At 45.0% G+C, this 22,646-nt stretch overlaps 1 protein-coding gene across 1 annotated transcript in view; it reads left to right on the top strand.

Annotated features, from left to right (window-relative positions):
* The window catches only part of LOC112114689 (histone-lysine N-methyltransferase SETDB2-like), a 100,607-nt gene that overhangs the window by 369 nt on the left and 77,592 nt on the right, over nucleotides 1-22,646 (top strand). The window contains exons 2-7 of the mRNA XM_029910707.1: nucleotides 1,176-1,531; nucleotides 2,429-2,506; nucleotides 5,096-5,218; nucleotides 18,435-18,500; nucleotides 21,256-21,346; nucleotides 22,046-22,609. Of these exons, the coding sequence (XP_029766567.1) occupies nucleotides 1,516-1,531; nucleotides 2,429-2,506; nucleotides 5,096-5,218; nucleotides 18,435-18,500; nucleotides 21,256-21,346; nucleotides 22,046-22,609 (938 nt within the window). The 5' untranslated portion in view covers nucleotides 1,176-1,515. The remainder of the gene's footprint in view (nucleotides 1-1,175; nucleotides 1,532-2,428; nucleotides 2,507-5,095; nucleotides 5,219-18,434; nucleotides 18,501-21,255; nucleotides 21,347-22,045; nucleotides 22,610-22,646) is intronic.

The raw sequence follows: 22,646 nt of genomic DNA, 5'->3' as shown, positions 1-22,646 counted from the left end.
CGGGGTCTGGCCTGCCCCGGGGAACAGGGGCTGCTGGTGTCGGGCTGCTGTTGGAAGGACCCTGCTAGTGGCAGGGAAGTTCCTGTCTCCCCAGTTAACAGCTGCTGTTTTCCTAACGTAACTGCTTGTCAACCCCCCCCCCCCCCGGGAAAATGTAGTTGAGGGGAGGGATCAGATCTCAGTTGAGGGGAGGGATCAGATCTAGCTGGAATTCTTGAAGTTCTCTTCTCCTTTTTTCATTGCCTAGGTTACAAATAGTTAAAAACCTCTCTCTGTCAGATCTTTCGGAGCAGTTCTTATTAAAGAACCTTTCCCCAGAAGTTTACAGATGAATGTTAACCAACCACTCCAACATGCCAGTGTTCCTATTTAGGTCCTGAACCTGCAATCAATAGTACACATGCCTAAGTGAGACTTCTCACATGCATACAATCAAGTCAACGTGCATACAGTTAAGCATGTATACTATTGGTTGCAGGATTGGGTCCTCAGATGTTGCTGGATATTCTGGTTTGATGGCAAGAATGCATCCACAAATGTGCACCTTGAAAAATTTACACAGTGAAATAAAAATGTACACAATCAACTTTAAAAAAAAATCAGATTTCTGTGTGTTGCATCTACTGTTATTATAAGTAACTCCCATATCACTAAAGCTAAGAGATTTAGAGGAAATAAGCCAGCTTCACTGTTTTCCCTGTATAGTCTGACCCTTTCCAGCAAGGGAGTGAAGAACATTCTTTTTAAAAAATGTGACTGGTAGGGGGGAAATATGTAGGACTCCAGGACAGATGTAGTTCTTGAAGCTACTGTAAATACTTTTTTAGATGCTGACTAGATTTTTAAATTGAGTACATAAAATGTCATCAATTATATATTAGATTATTACATAATCTCATCAAGGTTCTATTCTGGGGAATTTGGCTGTACAATGCAGAGAGGGGGTTATTGCTCTTCTGTCATCACTCTCTTTCCTTGGTTGCCGGTACAAAAGGAAGAAGGAAGCGGATCTTTGATAATATCACTTTTAAGTAAGCTGTAAAACTGTTCAATTTTAGCAGCAGTTTACTCATATTACTTTCATATTTCTGGTCTATCTGTGGTGGAAAGTAATGCCTGATCTTGAAAACAATCACTGTAAATTACTTCAAACATTCTTTTTCTTTAATTTACAGAGGAATGGAATTTTCTTGGCCCAAAGGAGAATGAAAAGTGCTTTTATGAGACCAAAAGAAGTACTAAGGATTTTGGAGAGATCACATTGTAACAATAAAGAGTTGCTGGCAACTGAAGATTCATTTCATGTTTCTTAAATCTTGGTTGTCGTTGGAAATTTAATTGTGCCCCTAATTCAGCATGGAATCTGGCACTTCCCCCAAGAGCAACGTAATAAATTGGGGAATTCAGTTCTAGGACAGCAAGTTCATAATGTTCTATTCTAGCCTCAATTTAGTGCAATTAATGTTCTAATTGTTTTTTGAAGCATAACATACATGCATTCAACTACTTCAAAGAATGGAAGAAGAAAAAAGTAAGTTTATTAAAAATAAAGCATTTTTTATAATCAGGCAGATCTTTCGAGGGAATTTTTTTGTAACTAATCTGGGTAGGATTGGCCTGCCTTCATTTGAAAACAAGACCCCAACCTAACTAAGTTAGAGTGATTAAAGCTGCTAACGTGACACAGTTTGACTAAAGTCACCGAGTGTGTGCTGACTTTTTTTTAAAAATGTATATATCATAGTGGACTGGAAGCAATTTACTTTTCTCTGGCACTTCTGGTTCTATATTTGTAGTACACACCTTGTATTCTTTAGATTATTCAGCACTCTCTTGTGTCCGCAATAGCACTTGCCAGAAATACTATATCCTTCCTATGGAGAAAGAGTGCCATCTTATGTGTGCCTATAATCTGTTACTCAAGAAGAAGAACTTTAATTTGCCGTGCATCTCTTGGGGTCAAAATTCAGAGTCTTTTCCGAAGCCTATAAGTCTGCCACTGTTTCTGGAGAAGTTTACTTTCAATGCAATTGGTGTTTGGCAACTTTAACAGAAAAAAGAGAATCATACACTAAAAGGAAGCAGAAAATGGACATGCCTCGCTGAATACTACAGAAAGTATTGCTGGTCTGGCAACACTTGGTCACTTTTGGGCTTGTAGGAGATGATTCTTGTATAAAAATGAGTAGAACCTCACAGACTCCATTTCAACTTGCTGCTTTTAGTGGCAGCTTGCCAAGGTCACATCCTAACGTGTGTAGCCATAACAGTGGGATGGTTTTCTTTTTCCCCTGTAAGTATGTTCTCAGGCAGTGCTCTCTCAAATGTCTACTGTAGGTAAAGCTAGCTGAATGAAAGCTATTTGGAGAAACTTGGTAAGAAGCAAGAGGCTGCCAGCATATAATCTCTCTCTGATCTTTTTATCTAGCTGTTTATACTGTGCCTGGCACATCTGAATGTCTGGATGTGGAGACCCTTAGCAGTGTCAGTGGCGAGAGAGGTGAAGGTGATGTCATCTATTTTTTTTCATTATGGGGGGCAGAGGGGACATGGTGATAAATGAGTAGTGCTTGTGGAAATTATGGTGGGAATGACAACCTGAAGGCTGAAATAATGTCTACCACAGGATAAATATAGCAGGCAGCTGCAGTGCAAGTTCCCTATCCTTAGCTGGAGAAAGACCACCTTGAAAGCTAAGAGAGTGATTACATCTCCATGGCCATTCAGTCCTGGGCCTCTCTGCTGGGACTGCCAAGAAAGGTGCCAAATGTGAGGTGACATTAGTAATGTGGACACCTGTCCACTGAGAATTGGATTGAGAATGTGAACTTGTTTCACATAGGGGCATCAAGCAGCCATGATTCTTTCTAAATAATTATACCAAACTTATTGTCCTGGGATGTTAGCACAATAGGTAAAATATGTGAAGTGCTTTGAAGAGAAAAAGCACTAACTGTAATATCAGTAATTTTTATTCACTGTTGACCCTGGGTTGGATTTGAACTGCAGACCCAGAGATGAAAGGCTCTGTGTACCATTGCCAATCCTTTGAGGTATCTAGTTCATCATTAGTATCCAGCCATAACAATTGTTGAAACAGCTGAAAAGAGATACATCACGGAAGCAACAGTACAGGGTTGTAATCTTGCTGTGGTGAAACCTGCTATTGAATTTGCTAATACTTAACATAACTTTTTTTTTTAAATAACCTTTTTTCCATTTTTTTTTTTTAACAAAAATCCCTCAAGGAATAAAAGCACTTCTAGTAGTGCAGGGATGTCTCTCAGGATTTGTTGGTTGTTGGAGCTCTGACATGGGATTCCACCTGACCAGTTTGTGTGTTTTCAGGGGTGGACATTGGTCTTCCTTGTGTTAGCTATCTCTGTGAATACAAGGGTTAGGGAGAAGGTATTAGCAGATGGCAGGTGCCCTCCCCATCCAATCAGCTTAATGGAAAAAGCACTCTCCAAATCTTGCCTCTTAATATTAAAGGTGAGCCCATTGCTGCCACCCATACGGTTGCTGATCTTGCACTCATAAGAGAGCTTTGTGTTCCCCTTCCCCCTCCAGAAACCAGCTTCCTTTACATTACTCAACAGTTGCCATCTTTGGTAAACAGAAACCATCCTGCCTAAGGAAACTATACCAGATGTGGAAATATTTATTCATGTCCTTGCAAATACCCAAACATGTTATCCTGTGACTTCTTAGCTAGAAGATAATATGCATAGCCATTTGATATCTGAGGATATTTACCCATCCAAATTAGCAGTCTGAGACAAGAACATAGAGATTCCTCTCTAAATATGATAAAGTTATTTAGAAATTAGTTAAGTGATAAAATAGACTCCTTGTTGTTTTTGTAGATACAGACTAACATGGCTACCCCCTGATAATAGGCAAAGAAGGAGCATCTTAATACCAATAATACATTTTCTTGTCCTGACTGATTTTGTGACACATTGAAGCAATACACTTTTTATTAGAGACCTTTCCAGTTAAAATATTGGCAGCACTAGGCGTTCCCACAAAAGGCTTCCCCATTTAGACTGTAGACTGCGGGCTCGTGCTTTGCAAGAGAGAGGAGGAGTGTGAGGCCAGGGACTCTTATTAATTGGTTTTTCCATTTTAAAAAGAACGCTTTTTATGACCATACCCAAGGAGGGAGGTATGCTTCTTGGTGTGGTATAAGTTAATAAAACTAACACCACTTGGCAAACAAACTTGTTAAGCTGCACTTGCCTGAAAATGTTTACATTTTTTTTCTGGTAAATATACTGAGTATATTCTTAGGATAGCACAGTTATCAACTTGTGGGGATGTGAAGAATATGTAAAAGCTTGGTAAAAATACCTATTGTGTGATGCAATCTAGTCAACTAAAAATTTTGTTCTTCTTAATTATTTTTATGAGCCTCAGTGATAATTCATCTCTAGCAGAAATAACAGCACCCAGAAAGAGGAAGAAGATTCTAAACTTCCTTCCTGTTTGATGGTACTAGAATTTTAACAAAGGACACTTCTGAGCATAGGTGCTGACTCTGTGGGTGCTCAGGAGCTGAAACACCCACAGAGAAAAAATAGGGGGTGCTCAGCACCCATGGGACTGGCTGAGGCTGCTGCTCTAGCGGCCCTGGGGCTGCCCCAATCATCCGCTGTTGAGTGGGGGATGCCCCGCCACTCACTCCTCTCTGCCCCACCCCCCACTTCCCTGTTAAGGCAGTAGGGGGCAGAAAGGAGCCAGCAGAAGGCGCTCAGGGGAGGGAGCAGAGCAGGGGTGAGGCCCCGGGGGAGGGAGGGGGGAGCCGGTGTGCAAAACCAAAAGTCAGCGCCTATGCCTCTGAGTCTCCAGAAAGCCCCTCAAGCACATCACTAGATTACACTTTCATTTTCAGTTTATATTTAGGGCCAGATTTTTAAAATTATTTAGGTGGCTAAAAATGTAAAGAGGGGTTTGGTGGGATTTTTAAAAGTGTCCAGGAGCCTTTGAAAATCTCACTGTGTCCCTATCTGCATGTTTAAAAAGCATTTAGGTGCCTAAAATCTGGGCACTAGAAACTGTATGCTCTTGTTGTAAACAGAAATGTGCATTTCAGGTGATGCACAGATGTTTTGGAGGCAAATGGAAGATGAAAGAGTGGACTTCATATTTGAGCGAGTGCAAAACGTATTGCTGTCTCTGAAACAGAAGATCAAGGATGGAACTGCAACAAATGAAGGTTTGAAACCCTTATAATAGTTATGCATGACTAGAATCAAATCTTGGGCCACCTTACCTGAAGCTGTTTGTTAACTTGCCAGACCTTAGCTATAAGTTAAAAAATATATATATATTGTGCCCAAAGATGGTGGTATTATTACTTATTATTCATATTCTCATAGCACCCAGGAGCCCCAGTCTATGGACTAGGACCCCATTGTGCTAGATGCTGTACAAACATGGAACAAAAAAAGATAGACCCTGGCCCAGAGAACTTGCAGTCTATGGGTACATCTGCACTAGCGACTGTACACGTCAGTGCATGTCCCAAACCCCCCTACTGTCCACACCTAAACTCCAGAAACACATGTCTGAAGGTGAGTAGAGGGCGTGTAAGCTGACATGCCTGAGGAGTATGAGCAAGTACCTGTATGGCCCCACACCCGTACCTGTTTGCAGTGTTGACGGGCATAAAGGAGCATGTATCAGGTCTCGAGTTTCACTAGTCCTCCATCTCCATTCCCACAATGCACTGAACTTGTTTCTTCCTCACCCTCCTTACCGAATCTATAAAGGTCTCTGTGTTGTCTGTCTGTCCCATCCCCGTCTCCCCTTCCCCCCCATTTTCACGAGTAGTAGCAAGCTGCACTGGCTACATCAAAACAACTTTCCCCTGCACTCTTTAGCTCAATATAGGTGAATGTGAATCCTGCTCCAAGAGCAGCCGCCTGACCCACCAGCCACATTCACGTGCCAATCAATGTGTGCTTGGAGTACAATGTCCTCTACTATTTGCCTGGAGTGGCAGGAACAAATATCTGTACCAAGAAATTTCATGGAGGCTGGAGTTCAGGGGACTCTGTCCTCGTACTGGGAACACATCAAGCACTTGAGGGTCCTGGACAGAAAAGCAAAAGACTCCAACAGTCGCTCTAGGAAGGCTCGTCATACATGCCCCTTCTATGATGGTCAGAACAGGGTGCTGTTGAGGGCTCCCAGTACAAAGCCTGAAGTGGCTCATGCTCCCTTCCTCAAGTCCCCCAGCCTCAATGTCCGACAGGAGGCCAATGCGGGCCAGGGTGAGGAGGCAGCAGGGACTGTAGAGGATGCCTGGAAGCCCCAGAGGACAAGGAGTATGTGATTCTCCACCGCTACCTAGAGGAGCTGGTTAAGAAAAGCCTCTCCCCTGATGAAACTGAGGAGGACCCCAAGCTGTGGCAAGAACCAGAACTGAAGGCCGGTAAGTTATAGTGGACCCCCATACACTCCCTCCTCGCCAATATCCCCTCTTGCTCCGGTGCTGTACTCCTGATTTTAAAATTCAGGGCATTTGCAGTACTTGTGCACTGACGTTTCCTCCCTGGATAATATGCCATGCATTGCTGTGTCTCTGAATTTGAACTGCAGTGCTGTTCAAACACCTTGTCCTTTTACCAGATTCCTTCAACTCCGCCGACCTCCATCCAGCCCCTGCTCTGCTCCACCTCAAAATGCCCCCCCCCCGAAAGACACTGCTATAAGTCAAGGCTTTTATTGATTTCCAATCAACAATTATGCATTTAGCTAAAGCAGTGTCTTACAAACAGATTATTAACGAAAAATCATTGTGCATTTCTCAGCCAGCAGTCTGGCAGCAGTGGTCCCAGAGACACCTGGTGCAGGGGAAAGGAAGGGGGAAGTTAGAAAGCTCCCAGTTGGGGATGGGACAGTTGTAGAAAACTTAGTTGTTTGTCTAAAGTTAGTGACAGCTGTCTTTCGTCGCTTAGAAGATTACACACTTCCCCCCCACCCCCACCCCACCCCACCCCATCTTACCGTCCCCTTACAAATGGGAATGGCACAGAACGGGGATGGTGTGGGTGATGTTGAGGGACAGCGGGGTTAGGTCTGGGCTAGGGAAGGGAACAGAACACAGTTATAGAATGCTTTGGTTATTTGGGGAAAAGTTACTCACAGGAGTCCTTTTTCCCGTGGAAGATTACAACATTTTTACCACCCACGTTCCTGGTGTCTGACCTCTGCCTGCTTTGAGCCGTGGCGCACAAGCCAGGGGAAATGGGGGGAAGAAGAATCAAGTCTGGTTTGGGATAAACACGGTGCGGTGTTCCTTTGCAGTGGAGAGCTTGTGGTGGTTACCTGAAACCACAGGGAAACAAAGTTGCAGCGTGGCTCTTTTTTTTTTCCCCCCATGTCCATTTCATCTTTGGCAGTGACTTCAACATTGGCAGTCATGCCTAGTGGTTAGAGCAGGAGTTTGTAGTCAGAAATCAGAGCCAAGGGTCAGAGCTGAAGTCAGGAATCGGAGCTGAGAGTCAGGACCAGGTTTCCTGGAGTGAGCTAAGGCTGCATCGAAGGCTGAAGCAGGGCTGGATCAAGGCAGGAGCAGGCTGGGAACAGGTATGCACAGGAGCTGTTGCAACTGTGGGTGAATACTTTGAACAGCCATTGAGCTGCTGCTTCTGGGCTTAAGAGCCAGTCTGCTGACTCGTCCCACCAGTCAGGTGATGTAGCCAGTCAGGTAGCCTACTATAGGCCTGCTGGGCTCATTAGGTTATCCAGAGACTGGCTCTCCTGCAGGTCCTGCTTCCTGACAGTATCCCCTGACCCCCACCCCCAGGGTGCCTGCTTGGGGCCTGGTTTCTTGGGGAACTTCTGATGGAACTCTTGCAATAGGTCTGGAGTGTGGATGTTCTCTACCAGTTCCCAGTATGGCTCCTCCAGACAGTGGTATTCCTAGTCCACCAGGTACTGGAACCTTTCCCTAACTCACCAAGAGTTGAGAATTTTATGAATCAAGCACTCCTCCTGTCCGCAGACTGTTATGCGTGGCGCTGGCATGTTGGAGCGGTTTGGGTATGGGTCATCAGTGCACGGCTTTAAAAGTGAGATACGAAAGACAGGATTGATCTCAAGGACTTGGGATGCTGTAACCTGAAAGCCACTGGCTTTACCTGTTCTATAATTTTGAAGGGGCCCAGGTATTGGTAGTTTAGTTTGGTGGATGGGCAGCTCAATTTAAGGTTCTGGGCAGAAAGCCACATGTGGGCGCCTGTGGCCAGATTGGGGGGCAGCCTGGTAGTCTTGGTGTGCATGATGTTTATAGACTTCCGTGGGGGACTGCAAGTATTCCTTGAGCTCCTGGTGCACCTGGTGTAGGTGGGAAGCTAAATCTGCAGCGGCTGGTACTGGGGAGCTCACAGGTCAGTCTGCGTGGAAGTGAGGGTGAAAGCCATAGTTTGCAAAGTGGGCTACTTTGGATTGAGGTGTGGACTGCATTGTTATATGCAGAGTCGGCACAGCGTAGCAGGGAAAGCCAGACATCTTGGTGGCAACTCAAAAGCAGCTAAGATATTGCTCCAGGATTTGATTGACTCTCTGCCCATTAGTCTGCGAGTGATAGGCGGAGGATGTGATGGGCTCAGTGCCAAAGAGTCTGAGAAATTCTCACCAGAATCAGGAAATGAACTGGGGACCCCAGCCCAATACAATCAGTACCCCATCAGTACCCCATGATAGCGGAAGCCATCTCCCAGGAAGAGCTGATGAAGCATCCCATCTTTGTTAGGAGGTTGACGACAACCAGGATTGCTTAGTGTCCCTAGGAGCATGACAGTTCTATGATGAAGTCCATTGATATATAGTAGACCATAGCTGTAGAGGTAAGGGAAGAGGCTGGAGGAGACCTAGGGGGTTTGATTGTGGGGTTTTGGTGTGGGCACAGAGATCACAGGACTTTAGATAGTCCTTGATGTAATCTTGTAGGCCTGGCCACCAGAAGCTCCTCAAGACCAGATTCCAGGTCTTGAACTGGCCAAAATTCACACTCCCTCAGGGAATCATGGCATAGTTTCAATAACTGAAGCCTAGGTTGTTCCGCCGGAACACAGATACAACCCTTGCGACAAAGGAGGCTATTCTATAGTCTGATCCCTGAGTTGCGTCGCATATCCACATTGTTCAGAGCCTGGCGGATCTGGATTATGAACAGGTCATCAAGGAGAAGGGAGCGGATGGAAGACATTGGACTGTTGTTGATTGTCCCATTAACGAAGTTGGACATCTTGAGCATGGTGGCAGAGGGCTCTTCACAACGTTTGAGATATTCATCTTTATGGGATAGGGCAACAGCCTTCCCTTTTCTCTTCCCTGGGCGATAGGTCACAGCAAAGCTGAAGTGAGTGAAAAAGAGGGACCAGTGGATTTGGTGTTGGTTAAGGTGTCTAGCAGTCCATAGATACTCCAGGTTTTTGTGGTCCATGGGAATCGGGCTCCTTCTAGAGGTGGTGCCACTCCTTGAAAGCTGCCTTAATAGCCAGTAGCTCCGTGTCCCAAAGATGGTAATTTTCTCCCAACAGCATTAGTTTCTGAGAGTAAAAGGCACAGGGATAGAGTAGATTGCGGGGGCCTGCATGTTGAGTTAATACTGCAACTATGGTGTCAGCCTCAATCCTAAATGATTTAGTGAGATCTGGGTGAATCATGATTGGTATTGAGGTGAATGCCTTCTTCTGTCGATCAAAAGCCTACTGAGCCTTCGTGGACCAGGCGAACAAGGCTGCTACTTGTAGGAGGACTCTTAAAGGTGCAGTCAGGCTAGAGAATCCTTTAATAGATGGTCTGTCGAAATTGGCGAACCCCAGAGATTACTGGATCCTGCATATATCCTTGGGCACAACCCAGTCAGATATTGCTGCCCCGTCTGTGGGTCCATGGTGAGATGATATATCCCAAGAATTCCACTGTGTCCTTATCGAACTCACATTTCTCAAGCTTTGTATAGAGATGTTTTTGGCAGAATTTCTCCAAGACAGTGTGTGCATGATGATTGTGGAGGTCCTGACTTTCAGAGAAAATGAGGATGTCATTCAAGTAATTGACAATAAATTGGTCCAGCAATCTGTAAAGATGTCATGTATGAAATGGTGGAAGGTCACAGGGGCTTTGCATTACCCAAGTGGTATGACCAAATATTCCAAGTAGCCATCCCTGATACAGAAGGCGCTCTTCCATTTGTCTCCTTCCAGGATCCTCACCAAGTTCTAAGTTCCACAGAGGTCCAACTTTGTGAAAACCCCTTGGTGAAGCAGAGTCTTTTGAGCAGCTTGTTAATAAGTGGTAAAGGGATACTGGTTTCAGACTGTAATCTTGTTCAGAGCTCAGCAGTGCACACAAGGCTGGAGGGAGCCATCTTTCTTTGCCACACAGAAGCTCCAGGGATGTGGAGATACAAATGAACCTCTTCTGCAGGTTTTCCTCAAGATAGGCCCAGAGTGCCTGTAGTTTGGGTTCGTAGTGCACGTAAATGCACCTGAAGGAATACTCTGCTCCCAGCTGGGCAGTCTTGACTCCAAGGGAGGGGTAAGATGTCAAATTTCTTTTTGTCAAACGTGTTGGCAAAGTGTGGATATTTAACAGGAATCCATGGAGTCATTTGGGACGTGGTGGGGGTTGCTGGGGTTGCTTTTGAATCCTCCCTTTGCATCTCTGAATTCCTTGGACAACCAAGTGTGCCACAAAGGGTTGCTGGTCCCAGATCGTCTCTCGTGAAACAAGTTTGTCGGCAAGATAGAAAATCAAAGCGTACTGTGCCTGACTGCCAGTGGACGCGAAGGTCGTGGGTGATGGGACAGGGGATGTCAAGGACAGCTGATGAATGTGGTGCACAAATCTGTCCAAACCGGAGAATTTCTTGGTGGCCTCAAAGGGTAGTTACCTCTAAGGGAGCTGTCTGGTGGGTGATTAGTTCAGATGAAAGGGGTGACCCGTCTGTGGACTCTACTAACTCAGGTCTTTGTACTGGGTGAGGATACTGTGTGGTCAGGTGAACTCCAGGTCTGTGAAATTGCCTGAGGCACCCAAGTCCACCAGTGCCTCTTGGTTGATACCAGGCATCTCGGGGTGCTGGAGCTGGAGAGGGAGTTGGATTGGCCATCACCAGGGTTCCGGCGTATGAAAGTTGATGTAGGCTGCTGGGAGATGGGAAGGGCACCTACCCAGCCTGGGGCCTCCTGTCAAGGTTGGGGTTTGGTGTTTCTCAACCAAGGTGTAGATTGGACCCTGATGCAAAGTGTGCAGTATAGGCCTGAGGCCTGGCATCAATTCTGTAGCCAGGCCTGATTGACTTGCATGGGTTCGGGCAGTGGAGCGAGGACTAGTGATGGGGGGGACGGGGCAGGACTGGTGGGAGCCAGGAGGACTACTTTTTTTCTTGGTGGTGTTCAGTCAGGCAGTTGTTGATCTTGATGCATAGGTTGACTAAGGCATCCAGGCCAGAGGGGGAGTCTACATATGCCAGCTCATCCTTTAGGCCAAGCCAGAAATGATAACACGACATTAATATTGTCATTTAGGCCGAGAGGTAATAGCCTTTTTCCACTTGAGGTCTACTACCCAGTTTTAGAACTCTGCTGTGTATATCTAGCAACTGGCCAGCACCCCTCTCATAGCACTTGAAGCACGGTTTTGGCCGTACGCTTGGAATTTGGGTCAGCGAAGATCACTGCCATAACTTGAATGAAGTCCTTAAATTGTCCCAGAAGCAAGCTTGATTTTTTTCCAGCAGTAGAGACGCCCAAGGCAGGGCCTCCCCAGTTACCAGGCTAACAATCAGCCCCACTCAGGCTTGGTCAGTGGGGTACAACTGTGAGAGTAGCAGAAGTAGGAGCTTGGGCTTGTTGAGGGATGGGGCAGGGTGGAGCTGACAGTGGTGCAGCTTGGGCTTGCAGGACTGCATTCTGCACCTGGAGGGTGACAACTTTGGCCTGCAAGGTCTGTAGGGCTCCTGCTGTGTGTTGGCGAGAGATTGGCCTTTGTAGAATCCATGCTCACCATATCAACTCTAGTTCCCTTAGTGTTTGTGCTGGGGCTGCTGAAACTGTCAATGGCTGGGACGTGGGTGGTCATGCCTAGTGGTGACAGGAGTCAGGCCTAGTGGTTAGAGCAGGAGTTGGTGGTCAGGGACTTGAGCTCAGGGTCCGAGCAGGAGCCAGAAGCCGAAGGTCAGACGTCAGGAATCAGAGGTGAGGGTCAGGACCTGGTTATCTGGAGTGAGGCATGGCTGGGTCCAAGGCAGGATCAGGGCTGGAAACAAGTAAGCATAGGAACTATCACAGCTGTGGGCAAATGCTTTTGGCAGCTGCCAAACTGCTGCTGCTTAAGAGCCAGTCTGCTGATTTTTCCAACCAATCAGGCCATTTAGCCAGTCAGGCAGCCTAACTACAGGCCAGCTGTGTTCATTAGGTTGCCTGGAGACTGGCTCTGCTGCAGGCCCTGATTCCTGACAGACACAGGGCAGGATTATCTGGTAAGGCTGAGGCAGGTGGGGGATGTTTGTGGTTTGCCTCTCTGCACAGAAATCCTGTATGCTAGCTGAGACTAGCATCAATTCCCAGATGAATTGCTTCCCAGTCCTGTAAGCGTATTTCAGCAAATTTCTGATGCAGCTCCAGCTGGGTCTTGAGGTTCAATGGCAGTGCAAATCTGCTTGGTCCACCTTCATAGCTGACCAACTCCCTCCATTATGTGGGGGGTCGGGGGGGATCAGTAGCAGAAAGATCTCTATGGCACTGGTTGCCCGATCTCCTCCAGAGGACTGGAAAGCCATTTCTGTTTTCAATTTTGGTACCTAGAAAACTGCTATGTTCTCCAGATGTTAGCCATCCTTTAAAGAAGAAATTGCAAACTGATAACATAGCCCCTGTAAGGAACTGCCCCCTCCTCATCCCTCCAGCCCCATGAGCCACTGTGAACATTTTGTATATAAAACATTAGTACATTTTTCTTAGCATTGTTAGCCTCTGTTCCTTCCTCATGGGCTGCAAAAGTCGTCTGACAATCCTGGATAGTCTAACAGTTGCATTTCTGAAACCCTGAAAAGTATCAAAATTGTAGCCTTTTACAGCAAAGTTGTGTTATGGGGTGGGATTTCTTGGCTTCTTCCAAAAGAAGAAACAATTTATAATGCTGCCCTTTTCTTCTACTTGGCAGGACCTTTGGCTCCCAAGAGGTAAGCCATTCCACCAGGAGTGTAGGAGCAGTAACCCAGAGATGGTAGAGGCAGACAGAGAAGGACCGGGGGAAGAGCTACTCATAGAGATGGACAGGAGGAACCAGGAACAGTTTGAATTCCTCAGAGCACAGGAGGATTGGGCTCTTCAGCAGGAAGAGACATTGATGAGCCAGTTCCTACAACTGGAGGCACTTCATAGGGAATGGGAGCATTCCCTAATGGAGAGGCTCTTTGAACTGGTGGCCAAATGAGTTCGGGATTGCCTGCTGCTGGAGCCACTGAACCTCCAGCTATCGCCACCACCTCTTCCTCTGGTTGCAGCTGGAGGATCCCCTTTTAAGGACCCCCCTGAGTGATTGGTTAGAGCGCCTGCAGGACTCCTGGGACCTCACCCTCACTCAAAACCCTTTTTAGGGAGACCTCTTGTTCTCCTGGACGGTGAGCCTATGGGAGTCCTAGAGCCCCACCAAGTGCCCACTGCAAAGCCCATGCAGGAGACCTCTCCTGTTTTCCCCAAGAGAGATTTTCCCATCATTTCCCCCTTGTTGGGAGGAGAGCAAGGAGAAGGGTGCAGAGATTGCAACGTTTAGTCAGTGCTCACAAAGTCATTCCTTTAATGTTTTAAAGATTGTTAGCTGACCTTTCTTTTTTAAAATATTTTAATTACACGTTCCACATAGTACTTTTTAATAACTGTTATCGTTTCCTTGGCTTGCATGTGGCCCCTCTCTCTTAAATATAATCAACAGAAGATGTTTTCAGGTTCGGGATTGGGCCCCACAATTCACAGCACATGAAATTGAATGACGTATTACTCTCTGTTGCCATGATATTGCAAATACTTTTCGGTCTGTCCCAAACCACACGACCTACCCAGGTTCAGAAATATCCCAAGTCCCAAGGATACTCAGGAGGGATGGGGAAAGTGCAGTGAGTGTTATGTGCTTACAGAAAGCACTAGTGGTTTACAACACAGTAGAACTCTAGATAAACAACAAACATATGGCTTAGTTCACATGCAGAAATCAAAATTCCAGTAACAATACAGCAATGACAGCATCTGCCACTACCCTGTCCATAAATGGCCCCTCCCTTCTCCCCCAAAACCTTGACCAGTTGCCGTCATTGGCACCACTAACAGCAAACAATTAAAAGAGAATGGCTGCATACTCCACTCCTCCTCCCCCCATGCCTTGCAAATATTGATAGGGTCATTAACAGAGATTGAGTGCTCCGGATAACAGAAATTTGTAAACAAGTGTGACTAGTGAAGACAAACATTTTACAATGACTGCATTACAACTTGGCCGTAGCACAGCACAGACCCAACCCTAAGGTGAGGTGGAGGTGCCCTGTTATAATTATCATTAATGTGTGCAGTGTCACAGTAATGAGCGGCTAAAATGGGGTTCTCACAACAAATATTTTGGTGGCCTCAGAGTGTGGCCACCAACTCTTGCTGGTGGCTGCTCTGACAATTTTTCCTAAAATACTTATTTAACTTTAGGAAAAACAAATAAATATGCACATATCCATGTCCAAATCATTGTAATTTATTTATAAAGGGTTTTTTTTGTTTGTTTGTTTTTTGGCAAACTCAATAATAAAAATAATGTACAGTTGTCTGTGTTCTTTACTGGACCTACACAGAATAGAAACACAAATAAGGTGCTTTGCATGTTCTTGTCTTTTGTTGTTTGTTTCCTTTGCTTTTAGGTTGCCTTTTTTTAGACTTGCTAGCTGGTAAGTCTGCTGCTGTGAAAAGTAATATTTGTACATTTGTTAATATCACTTTTCACAGAAGCAGACATTCTAGCTAGCTAGGAGGCAGTGAAAAGTGATATTAACAAACATACAAATATAACTTTTCACAGCAAATTTACTCAGCCCCTGCAAGCTAGGGGACAAATTAAGCCCTGGATGGGGAGGTGGGTAGGGAGACAGCAAGGGCCAGGGGTGGTGAGCCCAGGGCTGGCACCCGCTGCAGCATGGCTGGGGCCGGAGCCCGAAGCCCCATGGCTGGAGCCTGCCGCTCACCACCCCAGCCAGAAGCCAGAGCCCCACCGCCCTCGGGAATGTGGGGAACTCACACCGGCTGCCTGCTCCTTGGGCGTTTGTGGCTTCAGAGGAAGGCAGGGCCCAACCACTGCTGGTGGCCCCGCAGGAGGGGTTGCTGCTCTCCCCCTGTCACCACCCAGGAGGCTGTGGCTGCAAGAAAAGCCCCTGGTGGCTGTGTTTGAGAAACGAATGACAGGCACTAGGGGGAAAAAACTCACAAAGTTATGTAGCCCTACAAGTATGTTACCAGTGTTACCTCACGTGTTTGTCCCACAGCTGCATAGGGTATGAGGGTGTCCTTTCAAAGAAACAGATGTCATCCTCTGCCTCCCCGTGTGATCCCACCACACTGTGCCAGTTCTTCATCTTCCCCTGTGCAAGATGTGTGCAAATATGGCATCCCCTGATTTCCTTTGACTGCTGGGAACCAGGGCCAGTGTGCTCATGCATGGGATCCAGCTGCCTGTGCAGAGCTTGTAAACCAGACTTGTCCTGTGCCCACTCGGGACGGAAGCAATCCCCTTCACCCTCACAAAAGCTATACAGTGGGTGGCACGCAACGGCATTTGCCACATTGACATCCAGATGGTTGCGTAGGCTACACCCATAGGATTTGAGTCTACCAAATACATGCCCTTCTTCCTGTGTTCCCCAAGTTTGTATTCATTCATCTGTCTCTGAGGTTCACGAAGCTTTGCAGAATGAGTTAATAGTAACCTTTTTGCTTCACATACTCACCCCTTGTGGTGGGCAAAGTATTGGGATATGGGTGTCATTGATGGCCCCTGCACAGTTTGGAAACTCCATCCTTGGAAATCTTGTTATTTCTGGAACTTTTCTTATGGCACCCACCCATGGGTAGCTCACAGTGTTACTTGCCTCACAGACCTGCACAACCACAACCCTGACAGTGGACTTTCCAACCCCAAAGTGATTTGCAATGGACCTATGGCTATCTGGTGTTGCCAGCTTCCATAGAGTAAAAGCCACCCTCTTCTACACCAGAATGGCTTCCCTGAATCAAGTGTTCTGGCATTGGAGGTTTGGTGCATGCTCCTCAGATGGCTCCATGAAGGTCTGTTTCCTCGTTGGGAAGTTCTGAAGCCACTGCTGGCCATCTCTGTTTTCCGAAACGATGTGATCCCACCACACTTTGCTGGTTCTTCTTCACCAGAAGCGACAGTCCACCCAAGGGCATACGGTGGCAATACTGGCATTTACCGTATCTGTATCATGTGAGCTGAATGAATTGTCATTGACCCTCAGGGTCAGTCACCTTCAACATGTCAAAGTTCTGCTCAAATTCCATTGAGCATTTCACTGATCACCTACTCCACTGCATAAATGTTTGTCTCGCAATAAGGAGCAGGAGCAGAACCAGATCACCATTCCGTTGCTCCAAGTCTTCCACCCAACTCATCAGGAATAACAATGAGGAGCGACGTGATCAGGAACTGCCATTGGCAACTGTGTGGGAGATGGTATCAACAACACACAGCAAACTGGTTCCTAGAGCGTTTCCCTGTCTGCACAGAACTCTGGGACACCATCCCTGAATTGGTAGCGCTAACGTCGTCTAACAGCAGCAGCCGTGTGGACATGGGTGTATACGTTTACACTGCGTTTCACCATGTCCAGCACAGCATAATGTGGACATTTCGGCATGGTGTGGGGAGCATGCATGAGCATGTACACAGTCCAGTACTTGAGTCTGCGTGCAAAAGCATCCCCATTAGGTGGAGAGCTCCAGACCTAAATCCAGGCCTGAACGAGTAAATGAGAAGGGAGGCATGATCAGCAAAAAATTCCTTGCTGCCTCCAAAGAGTGCTTAGTTTGATTAATATGCGTTTTGACAAGCTCGCTTGAAAACCTGTTTTTCTGCTTTTATTAATGTAATTTGCCAACAACTAATCCTCAGCATGGCTTTTTATGCATCCGGAGCTGAGATGTTCATGCATGAGAAATAACTCTGGAGCCTCGTGTATTCATTTCTCTTCAGCATGTTTTGCACTAGAAGCTGAATTCCCCAGTTAATTGAATGGGTTCAAATTGTAATTATGATCTCCTGAGAGTCTTTGTTAACTTTGGAGACTCCATTTTAACTTTAGATTTCACTAGGAAAAACTTTATAATGGAAGAACTTGGGGAGTCCATTACAAGATCGCTTTGATGGCATTAAAAGGTGAAACTAATTTCGATGCAAATCTTCAGAGATTCCTTAGGCCTGGTCTACGCACAGTGTTTGTATGGGTTTAACATTTTGGTTAGGAGTGTACGTTTTTTACCAAAATAGTTATACCAGTACAACTCCTAGTGTAGATGGCAGTTATACTACTAGTATAGCTTATTCCCCTTCTATGATAATAGCTGTACTAACAGAAAGCGCCTTTATACTGGTATAACTGTGTTCCATGCTAGGAGGATTGTTCTGCTTAAATGATACTAGTATTGCTAAAGTGGTGCAACTTTCATGTATACAAGCCCTCAGTATCGGTATTATGCAACATTACAGCAGCACAGTGTTGTACAAGTAAACTTAAACTCCTGTGCTGATGCAATAAAAATGTGAGATAAGACTAATTCTCACGCTGCTGATCTATAAAGTCCCTGTTATGGTATCATCATGAAATATCAATGCAAGCTTTTACTGCCATTTAACTACTGGTGTAGTGGTAGTACAATAAGTTACTATATGGCAAACTGGAGTTTGAGACTGACTTTCTCTCTTGCTTCCTTGCATTGTCCTTGCTCTTTAATAAACATTCTAGCTAATTTGAAAATGGTGTTAATTGGCTTTGGCAGAAACAGCATCCAGCCCTTCTCAGCAAGAAGATGGTTAGGAGAGAGGGTGTAAAGACATTAAACTATACTAAAATGTATTATGGGGATGGAGATTTCTGAAATACCCATCAAAAAACCTCCACAAATTCCCCAAAGTCCAGGGAATTCTCAGTTCTGAGTTACAACTATCAGGACCAGCTGTAACATTATTGTAGCAAATGTAGGCCTCTATCAGGGGATGTGTTGCAGTGCTTAGATTCTAGTGTAGCAGGGATAGAAGTTACTGTGGGAGGCTTATGCTCTGAATTTCCTGTTATTTGTCAATCATTCGTTTTAATTACACATTGTTATTTAGAAACAATATATCTGTTTTTGTTTTGTAAACAGAATGCTTCCAAGCTTTGATACTGGTGGATAGAGCTGATGGAACCAATCTCTTAGCATTGACAAATGGTATGTGTGCATCTCAACTCCATTTATTCTACACTCTCCAATATTTTATCATCTTGATTTAATCAGCATAAAGTTGAATAAAATAAGCCTGAAAAATCAACTACTATTGCACGTAGACCAACTGAAGTGTTAGTCTAATCAGGCCCTACTGTGTTTTCTTTTCTTTTCCTTGGTTTTCACAATTGTAGTATGTATGTATAGTTCCCTTCAAGTGAAGCTGTGACACCTTAAATGAGAAGCATCATGTTTTCTAGTATAGCAATTAGGGAGAGAAGAAAGGTTGAGCTCTTGATGTATTTCCTTGTCAAGCCATAAAATATGTGGGGATAGATGTGAGTAGCTTATTTCTTTCGGAAGTAAACAAAGGGTTTTGGAAATGGGGCAGGGAATTCATAATGGAAATGACTACATTTTTTTGGCTTATCACGTTAGTAATTCCTAAAAGAGCAGAAGAGGAAGGAGGAAGGGGAAAAGCTTGCTGCAGACATTAATGCACTGACAAGCAGCTCATTCATGGCCTGATCCTACTTCAGGGTTTCTCAAACTTCATTGCACCACGACCCGCTTCTGACACAAAATTTACTACGCGACCCTGGAAAGGGGAACCGAAGATTGAGCCCCTCTGCCCTGGGCGGGGGGTCAAAGCTGAAGCCTGAGCCCCGACCCCCCCGGGGGCGGGAGGGTGAAGCCGAAACTTGAGGGCTTCAGCCCTGGGTGGGTGGGGGCTGTAACCTGAGCACCACCAACCAGGGCTGAAGCCCTCAAGCTTCGGCTTCAGCTCTGGGTGGTGAGGCTCGGACTTTTGGCTTCAGCCCCAGGCCCCAGCAAGTCTAACGCCAGCCCTGGCAACGCCATTAAAGCAGGGTCGTGACCCACTTTGGGGTCCCGACCCACGGTTTGAGAACCGCTGTCCTAGTTGCTCAAGTTTCCCATTGATGTTAAGTGAGGGTTGCAGGATCAGGATGTTAAACTGCAAGAGGCATCAAATCTCAGGCTATGTGTACACGACAGACCTTACAGCAGCACAGCCACTGTAAAGTCTCCCGTGTAGCTGCTCTCCCGTCGGCATAATTAAACTACCCCCAACGAGCAGCGATAACTAGGTCAGTGGGAGAGCGTCTCATGCCAATATAGCTTGTCCACACTGGCGCTTTTGTCAGTGAAACTTTTGTCGGTCGGGGTGTGAAAAAAACACTCCTCTGACCAACAAAAGTGCTAGTGTAGACATAGCCTCAGTCTTGTATTCGCACCTAAATTAAAAGAATGTTGTTCACCTGGTTTAGGTCCAAAATGTGAATTCTCTTTAGTCTAATGATCTGCGGGGAATGTCTGTTCATGAACTGGTGAATCTAAACCTCTGTAGAAGTGATGAATATTCTCTCTTCCTGCCTGCAACCTGTCGAAACCCACCATTTGTCAAACAGAAATTATAAATATCAGACTTCTCCCTCGCCCCACCCTCTGCCCCATACTTTACTATTTCTGTAAGGCCTCAAGAAAAATGTAGTGATTTGCCTTAGAAGAGGAAGCATTAGTTAACCAATCCTATTCCCAGTACTGACCATATCAGTGACGCAGGTTCGTAGGGTTTAAATTATTGTATTAATTGAGGTTGATGCAGGTGTGCAGGGTTTAAAATTACTGCATATTAAGAGAAGTTATTTATTTTTTGCCTTTGAGTAAAACTTTTGTAAGATCCCTTTAAATTTGATGTTTTATTTCATTATACTTTTCATCTGTCATTAGTTAGTTCTATTTAAAATATAGTATTGCATCATGTGGTGTAGAGGAGATAATAAATTGAGAAGCTTGTGTATGTGAATAAATGCTCTGAAGAGTATTTCAGTAAAGCATTTACTGAGATGAGGCAATCAGTCTCCCAACATAAAAATAAAGGGCCAAACTGTGTCCTGATTTGCACCCTATAAAACTCTACACGCTACACTGGGATTGCATTATATGCGAGTCAGTTCACAATGTGGCTCAAACTATGCAATCTCTGGGTTATATTTTATGTCAGTTTTTTTAATAAATCAATATCTCTACTGTCGCTCTGTGTATGTATATTTTTTATGTATAGTATCTATATGAACTTCCAGGGTTGCAGCTTGATCAAACTTAGAAGATTTAGGGCAGATGCAGTTCAATATTCTGATCCTTGAGGGAAAGGGGGAGATGGTAGCCCATTTCTCTTCAAATTTATCAAAGTCCTGTAGGTGGCACACTGAAATCTGTTCCACTGGAGATTCTCTCTTTAGTAAGGTTTATCTCAGGTCTGGTCTATACTACCCGCCTGAATCGGCGGGTAGAAATCGACCTCTCGGGGATCGATTTATCGCGTCCCGTCGGGACGCGACAATCGATCCCCGAATCGGTGCTCTAACTCCACCAGGGGAGGTGGTAGTAAGCGCCGCCGACAAAAAGCCGCAGAAGTCGATTTTGCCGCCGTCCTCACAACGGGGTAAGTTGGCTGTGATACGTCGAATTCAGCTACGCTATTCACGTAGCTGAATTTGCGTATCTTAAATCGACTCCCCCCTGTAGTGTAGATGTAGCCTAAGTTCTCCATTGTACTTTGTTTTTATTAAACTGTTTCATTAGCACACGCTCTCTGTTTCTTTCTTTTTGGCTAGTGTAATTCACAAAAGTGAAGTGTCTTTAATGTATTTTGGTATCTGATAATGTGGTGACTTGTAAGTTTAATTGTAAAAATGTAATGTGGATTGCTGAAGTCTTTGTATTTTAATTTTTAAAGTAAACGATGTGACTACTGAAGATGGGATACAGAAAAGCAAACCTAGGTTACAGCCTTCTATATCAAATGAAAATACAACAGGTTCTCCTTTGTGAGTATACAGGTTACATTTCATTTCAGTTTACTATAGCCAGTTCTTTTAAATATTCTTTGTCTTGCACAATAGACTTTGGCATTAACGCTATAAAATTAACTGTTTAAACACAATTTTGAATCGTGGTTATGAACGAAGCCTCAATCTGACCTGTGTGGAAGACTTGAATGTCCTCCAAGTTACAACAGGAGGGTGTGTGTTTGCCTGTAGCTAGAGAAGGGATAGAGTCATACAATTTCGCTGTATATGAAGGTGTGCAGTTAAAGCCGTGGATAATTAAGGTACTGGTCTGGGACTCAGGAGATTTGAGTTCAGTTCCCAGCTCTGCCACAGACTGTGCAGGACCTTGGGCAAGTCACTTAAACTCTGTATGGTTCAGCTGCTGTTCTGTAAAGTGGGGTTTATCATATTTCCTTTGTCTATCTTGTCTATTTAAAGTGTAAGTTTTTTGGGACAGAAGCAGGCTGTAACAGATGGCTCATACAGTGCCCAGCAAAGAGGCCTTGATTGCCATTGAAAGCTCATGGCACTAGCTTAATACAAATAATGATCCATTGAAACTGTGGACTTCATGATTGGGACCAAGAGTTATTTTCTCCCCCTACTGAAGAAGTTTTAACAATTAAAAACTGAATCTTTGATTGGTAACACAAGGCACGGTTCAAATTATTATTTATTTTTTTGTGATTCTAACAGAATGGAGGCAAAAGAAAAATCACACTTGGGGAATGAAGACGTATGTAGTGAAACAAGGGAGTTACCTTTAAAGCTATGTTACCAGAATCATGACTGCTCTAATGTATGTCTTGCCAACAGACCACTGAACTCATACAAGGGGGAAAACCCTCTTAAAATACCAATCCTGTGTCATTTCCAGAGACGACATGCAAAAGCAGACTCGCTTTCAAAGTCACTTGATGTGAATTATAAGGCCCCCTGTGGGAGGAGTCTGAGAAACTTTCAAGATGTGCAGAGTTACCTGTTTGAAACAGAGTGCAACTTCTTATTTGTTGATCACTTTTCTTTCAACACATACGTACAGCTGGGCAGAAACACTCTGAACCGAGAAGCACTTGTATTTGATTTTGATATCAGCAATGGAGCTGAGTCTGTGCCCATTTCCTTCTGTAATGAAGTTGACAGTGCAAGATTACCTTATTTTAAATATAGGAAGGCCTCGTGGCCACGTGGGTACTATCTGAACAACTTCTCCAGCATGTTTCTTGACTCATGTGACTGTACAGATGGCTGCACAGATAGGTAAGTAGAAAAAGTTGACCTCTAACTAAAGCCAAGT

Source organism: Terrapene carolina, unplaced genomic scaffold, assembly GCF_002925995.2.
Source record: "Terrapene carolina triunguis isolate 2854851 unplaced genomic scaffold, T_m_triunguis-2.0 Scaffold16, whole genome shotgun sequence".
Taxonomy (NCBI): Eukaryota; Metazoa; Chordata; order Testudines; family Emydidae; genus Terrapene; species Terrapene triunguis.
The sequence above is the reverse complement of the archived record's forward strand: the minus strand, read 5'-3'. Positions and strand labels throughout refer to the sequence as shown.